At 35.0% G+C, this 11,317-nt stretch overlaps 3 protein-coding genes across 3 annotated transcripts; 1 reads left to right on the top strand and 2 right to left on the bottom strand.

The window, feature by feature from the left end:
- Window positions 1-6,480: 6,480 nt before the first annotated feature.
- Window positions 6,481-7,249, bottom strand: P175DRAFT_0529265 (uncharacterized protein; the record flags this gene model as incomplete). Its single annotated transcript, XM_040899674.1, has 2 exons — window positions 6,481-7,179; window positions 7,235-7,249. The coding sequence occupies 2 exons, from the start codon at window positions 7,247-7,249 to the stop codon at window positions 6,481-6,483; spliced, it is 714 nt and encodes a 237-aa protein (XP_040753625.1).
- A 638-nt stretch (window positions 7,250-7,887) lies between these two features.
- On the bottom strand, window positions 7,888-9,459 carry P175DRAFT_0125885 (uncharacterized protein). The gene is made up of 3 exons (XM_040892387.1): window positions 9,136-9,459; window positions 8,463-9,083; window positions 7,888-8,406 (listed from the first exon to the last, which is right to left on the bottom strand). The coding sequence occupies exons 2-3, from the start codon at window positions 9,050-9,052 to the stop codon at window positions 7,896-7,898; spliced, it is 1,101 nt and encodes a 366-aa protein (XP_040753626.1). The 5' UTR covers window positions 9,053-9,083; window positions 9,136-9,459; the 3' UTR covers window positions 7,888-7,895.
- Window positions 9,460-9,663: 204 nt separating this feature from the next.
- Window positions 9,664-10,713, top strand: P175DRAFT_0125946 (uncharacterized protein). Its single transcript, XM_040892388.1, has 2 exons — window positions 9,664-10,626; window positions 10,687-10,713. The coding sequence occupies exon 1, from the start codon at window positions 9,815-9,817 to the stop codon at window positions 10,544-10,546; it is 732 nt and encodes a 243-aa protein (XP_040753627.1). The 5' UTR covers window positions 9,664-9,814; the 3' UTR covers window positions 10,547-10,626; window positions 10,687-10,713.
- The last annotated feature ends 604 nt before the right edge of the window (window positions 10,714-11,317 follow it).

Here is an 11,317-nt window from a genome sequence, read left to right on the forward strand (position 1 = left end):
AATTAATATACTATATTATATATATAACTAGCGGGCCTGCTATCCTAAATAAATAGATTAGGATATGCTATATATATAATAATACTAGAATAAGATATAATTTACCTGAGATTAGACTTAAATTATTTATTATTTAGTAGCCTGGCTATTAAGGTATTAGTATGAATATAATTTATAATTACTATTCTAGCTACTAGTAGTATAAATATAATACTAATTTAATTATATCTAGGCTTCCTACTTAATAAATTCATAATTAATTCTAGCCTATATAGCCCTAGACTGCTAATAGATGGCTACTGGGGGGTATTATAGATAGGGTGGAATAGCTGCTAGTATAGGAGCTATTGTGTGGGGGCTACTTTCATGCCTAAATCTAGACCTGGGGGGTACCTGGGACATGAATAAATTATTTATCTGAATAAATACTATGTGGGTAACTAGATAGGGGGTAGATAGGGATATAAGTAGTGCTAATTAGGTAGGTAATAGAGATAGTAATATTCTAGATATTAAGCTAGGGGCTACTAGAGTTAGTAATATTAAGGTAGGACTAACTAGCTTCTATATTCCTTACTTAGGATTATATATATTATATAATAACTTCCCTAGATTAATATCCTGGTACTATTACTAGGAATACTTATTAATAATCCTGTCTAAGTATTAATCTAATATATATTATTAATATAAAACCCCCTAGATCTCTATATATTATTATATATGCTTAAAATTAGCTTTAGTAATCTAGTTAATTTATAAATCTAGGCTATTCTATTCCTAGAGCTAGATAATAATAGCTTTACTAGTAACTCTATCATGCCTAATATAATTACTTTCCTGCCTGTAATCTAATAATATTTATAGCTAGCTAATATAAATTATATACTAGATATTAGGGATATTAATCTTTATACTTAATATATTAGTAGTACTAATAATCTAGGTCTAGCTAGCTTGAAACTACTACATGACCCTAGTTTAATTTAATACCATGCTATAGTATAGCTTATACCTGATTTCCTAACTAATAGTCTCTACCTGACTCTTGATATTGGCATATATAATAACCCAGCCACCATAAGCCTGATAGATACATGCCTAGATAAAACTAATTACCCTAAGAGTGGTTAACTACTAGTATAGCTCCTAGAGCATCCCATGTAATAATATTAGTTAGTGCATGCAATATACTATATTTAGATAGCTAGTCTAGCTATAATATATACTAACCTTACTAGGCTAGTATTAAATTTACTGTAAAAATATAGCTTTACTAGATAGGAGTAATGTGGCTATTAAATATATTATCTGTATATGGGCACTAGCTAATCAGCCTAACTAGACTATAATAGGCCAGAAATCCTTCTATAGATTTAATATTATATAGTATTTATTAATAATAATCTAGTTTAGTTACTATAGTAACTACTACTAGTTTAAAAATATGTAGAAATTAGAATTTTTAGTAAATTTAGGCATGACTAGTATAATTATAGCTTTATTAGGGGAGTAGTAGCTTTCCTATAATATATAATAAATTTCTAGTATCTAGTATTACTATATTAAATTAGCTTATAATAAAATTAATAGAATAATTATAATAATATAATCCCTTAAGATAGTATATATAGGTAATATAAATAATATACTCTTCCTATCCTTAATAAATATAATAACTATAACTAGGCTAGTACTATTCTAGATAACTTTAATAGCTAGCCCTTATATTTTATAGAATATAATCTCCTACTTAATTATATACTATAATACTTGCTCTAAATTAGCTACCTATAATTATACTTATTACTAGATCTAGTAATTTATTACCTATTCCTCCTATAGGTTCTCCTACTTACCTAATATAGGGTGGTCCTCCTAAATAAATCTTAAAAATTAGTACTAGTCCATGCTAGATACCTGAAATTTTAATTACTATATAATAGTACTATTTTTAAATTTAATTACCTCCTAGCTATATATTATCCTAGTTATATAGAAAGTATAACTAGCCTACTTATCTATAATATTCCTAATCTTATTAGGATTCTTATTTACCTTTATAGTAGCTATTTTTTATTCCTACTTAACCTATATATTATTCAGGAATATACTAGATAAATATAAAAAATAATAGCTAATATCTACTATAATATCCTAATAATAAGTAATATTAAGCAGGTATAATAACCTTATATTAGTCTAGCTTTTCTACTTTAATATCTTGTGGAACTACTTACTAGTCTAGTCCTAGCTACTACTAATATTAGGTCCCTATAATCTTAGATTATAATAGTAACTAGAATAGTAATATAAATTTTAATTAGTATAGAATATTACTAGTTATTATATAAATAATAATACTAACTATAAATATTATATAACTAACTTACTAATTATTTAGAATAAATACTAATAAATAATCTTTATATTATTATTAGTATAGAATTCTTTATAATATATAGTAATAAATACTACTATACTATCCTTAATATATATATTTTAGTACTAGTTAGTCTTAATATTTATATATTAAATACTTAATAACTCTAGAGCTTATATAGATACCTTACTAGTTAAATATATAGCTACTACTAGCTTCTCCTTAAATTAGGCTACCTGCTAGAAATATTTCTAGATCTTAAGGCTATTAACCTTCCCCTAGATAGTAAAGGTACAGGCCATAGCAAGTTCTTACATAATCTAGTCTAGTAGCTAGCTATACCTAACTATAGGCTACCAGGTCTGTATATCCTATAAAAAACTCTAGCTAGGGATAGCTTTAATAGAATTATTAAATAACTAATCCTATAGAATAGCAGGCTATTAATCTAAATTAAATTAATATAATAATCTTACTATAAACTTTTATATAACCCTAATTAAGTCATGCATGAATTCCTAAAACTTACTTATAATAAAACTTATTTTTTTATATAATAACTACTCCTATCCTATCTAGATTATATACCTAGAGATAATAATATTATAATAAATCTTTAATTTAAAAATTTATTAATCTAGTAATATCTCTACAGGCCTATGCTAGCTATAAATTATAAATTACTAGATTATCTAGTCTACTCTAGCTTAGAATAGCATTCCCTAGGTTTAGGGAATCTAGTAGATAAGGATTATAGACAGGCTAAGTAGGCTAGATAGTAGACTAGATAGGGAAGATATAATAAGGATATTAGGTCCTTTTATATATTCTTTATTAATAATAAATCCTAACTCTTTATTTATAATATCCCCTATTTATAATCCTTACTCTATAATTATAGCCTATATATAAATAATCTCTATATACTATAAATCTAGCTATAATACTTTTTATATAAGTATAAAGTATACTACTTTTAATATCTAGAAAATAATAAATAGGTAACTTTTAGAATTTTACTAGATTACCTTTTTCTAACCTAATATAGTTATAGTATAGATTAATAGGCTCTTATACTTATAAATCTTAATTTTTTAGTTTAATAACTTAATATAAAACTCTAAATATATAGTCTTAATTATAGTTATAATAAATAACTAGATTATAAAGAGCTAATCCTTAACCTCTATAAAATTAGAATTATACTAGGATTCTTATATAGCTATTTACTATAATTATTATTATATTTTCTACTACTAGGTAATTATAATATACTATAGCTACTATTTTTATAACTAGTCTATCTATATATAGATAATAAATAGTAAAATCTACTATTATAATTAGATATAGTCTTAAATACTTTTCTTATCTATATATATTTATAATAGCTAGTATAGAGTCTAGTATAGTATAATATATATAGTAGCTATTTAGATCCTATTCCTATATTACTTTACTATATACTAGCTATGCTAGACTAGTGATTCTATAATATCTTATATTATGCGCGTGGTACTACTTACAGGGTCCTCTAGCTCAAGATTAGGAGTAACTACTATTATAAGCAGGTCTAGAATATATATATTAATTAAATACCAGGCCTAGTAGGTCATGTATAGCTATAGATTAATATTCTAGAGCTCCCTAGCCTAGATAACCTAGGTAGCTGCCTCCTACTTATCTACTACTATCCATGCCTTGATCTCCGCAACTAGCTACTTATAGGTAGTAATTAGGACAGGTTACTCCTTAGGCTAGGAATTATATAATAGAATATATATTAAATAGAAATTTTTCTAACTAGGAAATACCTACTACTAGGTAATTAGGTAAAATAATTACTAAAGCTAGATCTATTACTTCTCTTACTTCTAGGCAGGAATCCCTCTATAGAACTAGTACTAGATCTAATTATATATTTCTTTCTAGTAATTTTATATAAATTTAATACTAATAATAATATATATATATTACTCTAGTCCCTTACTATAATTATACTAGTATAATAGCCTGTTAATATAAATAGGAATAATAAGAACTAGTATATCTAGTATATAAGGAATATATAAATTATCTAGTTACTAGATAATTCCTGCCTAGCTAGCTACTATCTAAGTAATAGGTTAACTATCTTATAGCTTGAGAAAATACTTCTTTTATAGGTATATTATAACCTTTTTAGGATAAATATTATACTAGTACTAGTAATATATAATAATTTATAATATAGGAATCTTCTTAAATAGCTAGTATTTTATAATAAAATATAAATAAATAATAGCTAGATATAAATAAAAATATAATATTAGATAAGAAAATTAATAAAAATACTTAGAGAAATTAAAATTTAATTAGGCTTTTTAACTAAACTAGCCCCTAATTATTTAATTTACTAGTATAACTAATCTATTACTACTATATATAGCTATTTAAGTCTATCCCTTACTAAATTTTTAATAAAATCCTAACTAACTTTAATATACTACTATATATTTACCTAATACCTATAAGCTCTAAAATTTAGAAATCTATAATTTAAGTAGCTAATCTATATCTAGTAAAAATTTAAGCTATAACATACAACAGGTTCTATAAGTACCCTACTCCTGAAAATTAAGCCATCCTATAATAAGCTGACTAATCAGCGCTGGTCCTCCACAAAACCCTAGAGCCACCCTAGTAGCCTTCCTCAACCCTTGTGGGATAAGCTGACCAATCAGCACTGGTCCTCTACAAAACCCTAGAGCCACCCTAGTAGCCTTCCTCAACCCTTGTGGGATAGATAAAAATATAATATTAGATAGGAAAACTAATAAAAATACTTAGAGAAATTAAAGTTTAACTAGACTTTTTAGCTAAACTAGCCCCTGATTATTTAATTTACTAGTATAACTAATCTATTACTACTATATATAACTATCTAAGTCTATTTCCTACCAAATCTTTAATAGAATCCTAACCAACTTTAATATATTACTATATATTTACCTAATACCTACAGGCTCTAAAACTTAGGAATCTATAATTTAAGTAGCTAATCTATATCTAGTAAAAATTTAAGCTATAATATATAATAGGTTCTACAGGCACCCTACTCCTGAAAATTGAGCCACCCTATGATAAGCTGACCAATCAGCGCTGGTCCTCCGCAAAACCCTAGAGCCACCCTAGTAGCCTTCCTCAACCCTTGTGGGATAGAGTAGTGAGATAGTCTTAGATAGTTACCTAATCAACAACTCACTTCAACATTATTGTTGGATTAGGGCTTATAGCTTGGTGTGGGTAGAAAAAAACTCCATATAAGTAGAACCCTAGAATAGATTAACTCTTAATATGGGTAGAGATTCTACCTATAATAAGATTAGCTTATACTAGCTCTACCCATAATAAGCTATTTATCTAACTAAAATAGGGTCTTATTTAAGATTATTTATTACTATACTAAAATTTACTATTATTACTTTATATTATTAATATAAAAGCTAATTTTAGTTAAAAAAGGAATAATAAATAATAATAGTATTAAAATTATTATTTTTATTAAATATATACCTATTACTAGTATATTAGAAGTAATAAATATTTTATTTATATTAAATATATATCCTAATAATAAGAAATAAACTTATTATAAGTAGAAAATTAATTTCTATCTATAATAAGGTTAAACTATGCTAGCTCTACCCATACTGAGGTCCAGAGTTCATCATGGGTAGAACTAGCACCATGCTAGTTCTACCCACGCGGAGTTTTTTTCTACCCACGCCGAGCTATATCCCCGTTGGATTATTAAGTAATCCTGGGGGTAGCTCAATGGTAAAACACTATAGTAAAAACTGGTAGAGATAGTTATATGTATTGTTGCTAGGATAACAGTTAAGCACTAGTTAATATAGGGGTACCTTAGTTAACTAGCTTTACTTATTAATTACAAGACAAATTTTCTGCTTTCTCCTATATTAGGGATAGCCTATATTTCTACAATTCGTTCAGGCCAGGCGACGGGTAGAGACAACAGAGATAGGGAGCCTGGCCCATAACAGAAAATTGTAAAGATTATCAAGGGAAGAACATAAGAGTTGAATGAGCACATACTAAAGGCTACCGGAGGTAGGCAAAGAGGGACTAATATCGACAACAGACATTTCACTAGTTCTATCAAGTTCCCAAATTTCCCAAATTTGTATATGTTTTTTCGGACGTGGTGGTGGGAGAGGGATGAGAACCGGAGACTGTACTCGGTGTGGATTTCGAGCAGAGCGGAAATATTCCATGAGTGAGCCTATGCCGCCGAAATTCACGTGTTCCTCCCACTGGCCTGGGTCTTCCCGGAACTGGATTTGTTCAAGGTCAACTATTACCACTTTCCCGTCGCTGAATATGAAATTATCTAATTTCTGATCCCAATATTCAGCACCATGGCGATACAGAGTTTTGAGCGCGGTTTCAAGTGATGCCCTCAAAACTTCATCTGAGACTTTGAAGTCGCTTCGAGCGATTTGGTGAAGAGTGGCCCCACCTACATCGGAGAGAATGAGTGCCGGGTGCCCATTAAATCGACACTCGCCGAGGAGGCTCGGAATCACGTCCCCTTGGAGACTGCTTAGTCTCTGGTACGCTTCCTTCTCGGCCTCAAATTCGTTATTCCACCCATCCTTTTGTTGTTTAATTATCAGTGTCCCAAAGTTGGACTTTGGCTCAAGTGTCACACGGTGCACTGTAATCCGCTGGGGATGTAGTTGCTCGATATTTCTTATTGCCAGGTTCTGGCCGTCCACGTGTAGATGGGTGGTCTAATCTTATGTCAGAATTAATTGCTCTCCAGCTGGACGATGCATTGTCGCTCACCTGAAATAGCTCCATTTTCTGTGGTAAAGCGATCGGCAGCATAAGGAAAAGTGTCGGCGAGGAAAAGTGCAGGCCCACAGACTATTTATGGCTTGCTATCTAGGTAACAGGGTCGTACTCTAGATGGATAATGATGTATGCTGCCCCTTGCGTGAGCTTTGCGGCAGGAATCAGTATGTGCTCATTCCTTGTACATTTGCCAAAGGGATAGAGAGGCAGGGCGTGAAGCCGCGCGCGAATATCGGACCGTCATTAGTCCATCATCTATGATCTGTGCAGCCAATTAAATTCAAGGCTATGCCAAGGATTCTGGCTCAAGCGCTCTACCCTACCTAGGTACCTGCTGCTTGGAGGTAGCTTGTAATTATTCACTCGCCACTTAGTGGACAGACTGGGTTTGCATAATCTACATAAGAGATGCTGCGCGCTGCTCTTGGTTTCTAACACCAATCTATAAGCCCCCCCCCCCGCGGCCTAGGTTGGAAATGCCAAGACTAGGACGTCATAGCACTTATAATCTAGTGTTGATAGTAATCTTCCTTTACTATGCATTGTTTTTCTGAAGATACGCACGGAATTGAATATATACCATTTCTGAACAAGAACCCGGACTTTCCAATATTCGCATATGAATTGATTTACTAAACTAGGCATACGGCAGTTAAAGTAGACGCTGGACTGGCGGCCAGTATGAATGAACAAAACAATTCGCGGTATCATCTTCTATCCAATCCATATGAATGTACCACGCCCAAACACCATCTTGCTGAGACGTCCATCTGAAGTCCCGACGCGAATTACAGTAATCTGGATGGCTGAAGTCCTCGCTTCCATCACGACCCATCCAGACAGGTAGCCCGGAATAGAATTCATACCTGCGCACCATACCATGGGAGCTACGAAGATTAACGCGTGATGCCACGAGTCGGTCTTGGTGATTGGTGCTGCTTTGTGTTGCACTAAGGCGGACCCAGCCACGCCAAGTCAGCCTGTAAAGGCCATATTGCATAGTACACTGGAGTTGATGGAGAGATTCTCGAGGAATTGCACATATATCGATTAGACAATTTTCACTCCTGATCTCATCCGCCGATAGAGCGCGAAATTGAATGAGGAGTAGGTATTTTGAATCATAGTAAAAGGCCTGGGGACACTGATATAAATGAGCATATCTGCAAAGTCAGAATATATTAGCTTAGGCCAGTGGTAGTACTATTTTGATACATACGCTCTAATCTCTTTCATAAGAAGTTGTGTCACTGCGCCTGGACGGGCTTCCCCTACCCACTCCGCTATGATCAGAGACCGAGGCTTTTTCATTTCTCCTACTATTGCAGCCCTCGTGATATAACGAGAATCCGGATGTAGCATCTCGAATTGCCAATCAATATTCCTTGCTGATGTTGACGTGGGTGGTTTCATCATGGATCGTTGGCGTAATTCAGGTCCATTTGGTCGAAGCCGGCCTTGAACCATGGTAACCGCACTAGGACCAGAGAAGGCTAAAGCAGTGCCAGGAGCTATATTTTGATCGAAATCCCGTGAGACATCGGCTTCACTGAGTATATGTTGCTTAATAGGGTTTGGACGGTGGGCAGGAGTCGCAAGGCCCAGAAAGTCGGCCGCAGAAGGGTTATCACCCGGACCGAGGAACTCGTCGACGCCCGCGTGGGTTTCTGGATAGGGAGTCACATATTGCCTCGGAAAGATAGGGTATTCGCTCGTCCAGGGTTTCTGGGAAGGTGTGAATGCGTCGTTATCATCGCAAACTGGTGGGGGGAAAGTATTCAAAAGATCTTCTACAGTAAAACTGGGCATATTGTTGAAGGAAACGATGAGTCAAAAAGTCCTATAGATTATGTAAGCTGAACAGCCCGGAAGAGATGAGGTTGGCCAACTGCCTTTTATACTGACACAAGCTAGCGAGGCTAGGCAGCCGATCAGATATGTAAACAGCCATTCTTGCCATAAAGCTGGGGCGAGTAGATTGTAACTGAATAGAAAGCGCCCGTGCATACACTTTAGCTCATTGTTGCCCTCTATATGCGGGCAACACCGGGTCCTCCAGAGATGATCGAGTCCCAAGATACACGAGTTGAGCCTTACGATGTCCGAGCATCAATGCCCGCCAAACACGGAAGAATAGGCGACCTTTTTGTTTTCCAGGGAGCCATCGCGTTTGGTAAAATTTCACATTCCAACACTAAAGTGCATGTAGGTGAAATGTTGATCCCAGGAACCATCACTCTAGACCCAATCACCTCCACCCCTCTATAAGCGCACTCAGCTCAGCCTGATAGCTAGACAACCTCAGAGGTCTCATACAGTCTTTTGACCTGTTGAAGAGGTTTGCCCCACTATAGTAGATTAATTTTTAATACACCCTGGAGTCGATAAATTGGTGCTCATGCTACAAAACGCAAGATTAGATGACGTGTCATTGCAGTGCGACAACATCAAGGTCTTGGCTTTGGCCCCCGGGCCAAAGCCAAGAGTAGCAGCGGCCTGAGGTCCTAATATGTCCTGACATCCCACTCATCTCACTGTGCCTAGCATTCCATTTCCTTGCCTTTGACCAAAATGGATCTTTTCAAAGAAATTTTGGATGCGGCTCAATTCATATCAGTAAATCTACCAAATTTGGTTATTCACACCTTGCCGCATTATGAACGACAACAAATACAAGTTGCTATCAATACGTTGGGGCGAACGCTGAATTCCCCAATTTCATCAAACCAATTGCCGACTTCAGAACATCGACCAGAACATCAACCAGAGCATCAACCTCACGACTCAGATTTGAGTCATTGTGACGACAACGGCGGGAGCTTGATAGCACCTGAGGTTGTCTCCTTCATGGAAAATCTCCAGCGTAAATCCAAAATGATTCACTCTTTCGTGAAGAAGACTGAGAAGAATGCGATTTCCAAGAACCATGACTGGACATGCGATGATCCCCGAAACGTTGATATTGCGCTATCAGAGCGTCGAGCCACAGTTTCTCAAAAGTTTCGCGGATGGCTGGGGCGATACTCATGGGCCGAAGATTATATGACATGGGCACAAACCACCTATAATTGTTCTCGCTCTTCGCTCTTGAATTTGGATGCAAGGAATACAGAAAGAAAGTCACAGGGTCATATTACTGAATATTTGTCTGTTATGTCCCAGGGTGAAAAAACCCGGAAATCTATACAACATGGGTTAAAGTATCATGCATTTGAGAATATCTATGGGGATCATGGAGTGCTCGTGATATTTCCGGGATCTCACCTACACGCACCTCCATTCATTAGCAAAAATGGTTCATAAATCCAAGGAATGGTCAAAACTGGCCAAGGAAAATGCAGAATGGTTGTCCACTTGCCGATCCGAATACCACGAGTCTTGTGGTAAGTAAAGCGCATTGTTACGATGACTTCCAGAGCTCATGTACATTTAGAGGAATTTAGAAGCCAACAACGTAATCGAAAACACTCGCGCGAATCTGACGAGTTTCTTGAACAGGGTCCATCTAAACAAACACGCATGCGTGGGCTATCGAATTTGCGAGTCGAACCAGTCGTGATCGACAGTGTTGCAGGAAATGATCGCATTATGCAGGGACTCAACCATGCTCCAGCAATTGATTCTACCAATACAGAATCACATCCACCCCAGCATGTCTTGTATGGGAATCCTGACTCCCTTCAAGAGATTTTCCCCAATTTCGACCCGCTTCGGGAGATTTTCCCCGATTTCGACCCTCTTCAAGACATTTTACCACATTTTGATCCCCAAGCTCTTCAGACCCCTTCAATCCCCCGTATGCATGCAACGCCAAGTGCCGGAAACAGTAATCCGGGTTTTGAGGGTAGTGGTACGGAGCCGTAGATGCCTACTTTTTCCGGGCAAAACGGTGATAGCCACGAGATTCTACTAGAACATAATGATGCAATGACTTTCCATCCTCTAGTCAACACATCCATATCTCAGACTGTTCCTTAACCGTACAGACAGCATCCAATGCATTGTATCTCAAAGGCTATGTTTTCTTCTCTGGTAAGTCAAATGCGACAAAAACAACATCAATATCTCGGCCGG

Source organism: Aspergillus ochraceoroseus, assembly GCF_002846915.1.
Source record: "Aspergillus ochraceoroseus IBT 24754 chromosome Unknown P175scaffold_2, whole genome shotgun sequence".
NCBI lineage: Eukaryota > Fungi > Ascomycota > Eurotiomycetes > Eurotiales > Aspergillaceae > Aspergillus > Aspergillus ochraceoroseus.

Bases quoted from the DNA above. Each gene is read 5' to 3' on its own strand.
- P175DRAFT_0125946 (XM_040892388.1), top strand. From the start codon at position 9,815: ATGGATCTTTTCAAAGAAATTTTGGATGCGGCTCAATTCATATCAGTA.
- P175DRAFT_0125885 (XM_040892387.1), bottom strand. From the start codon at position 9,052: ATGCCCAGTTTTACTGTAGAAGATCTTTTGAATACTTTCCCCCCACCA. The intron at 8,407-8,462 runs GTATGTATCAAA...CTGACTTTGCAG, and splicing joins CTTATGAAAGAGATTAGAGC to ATATGCTCATTTATATCAGT.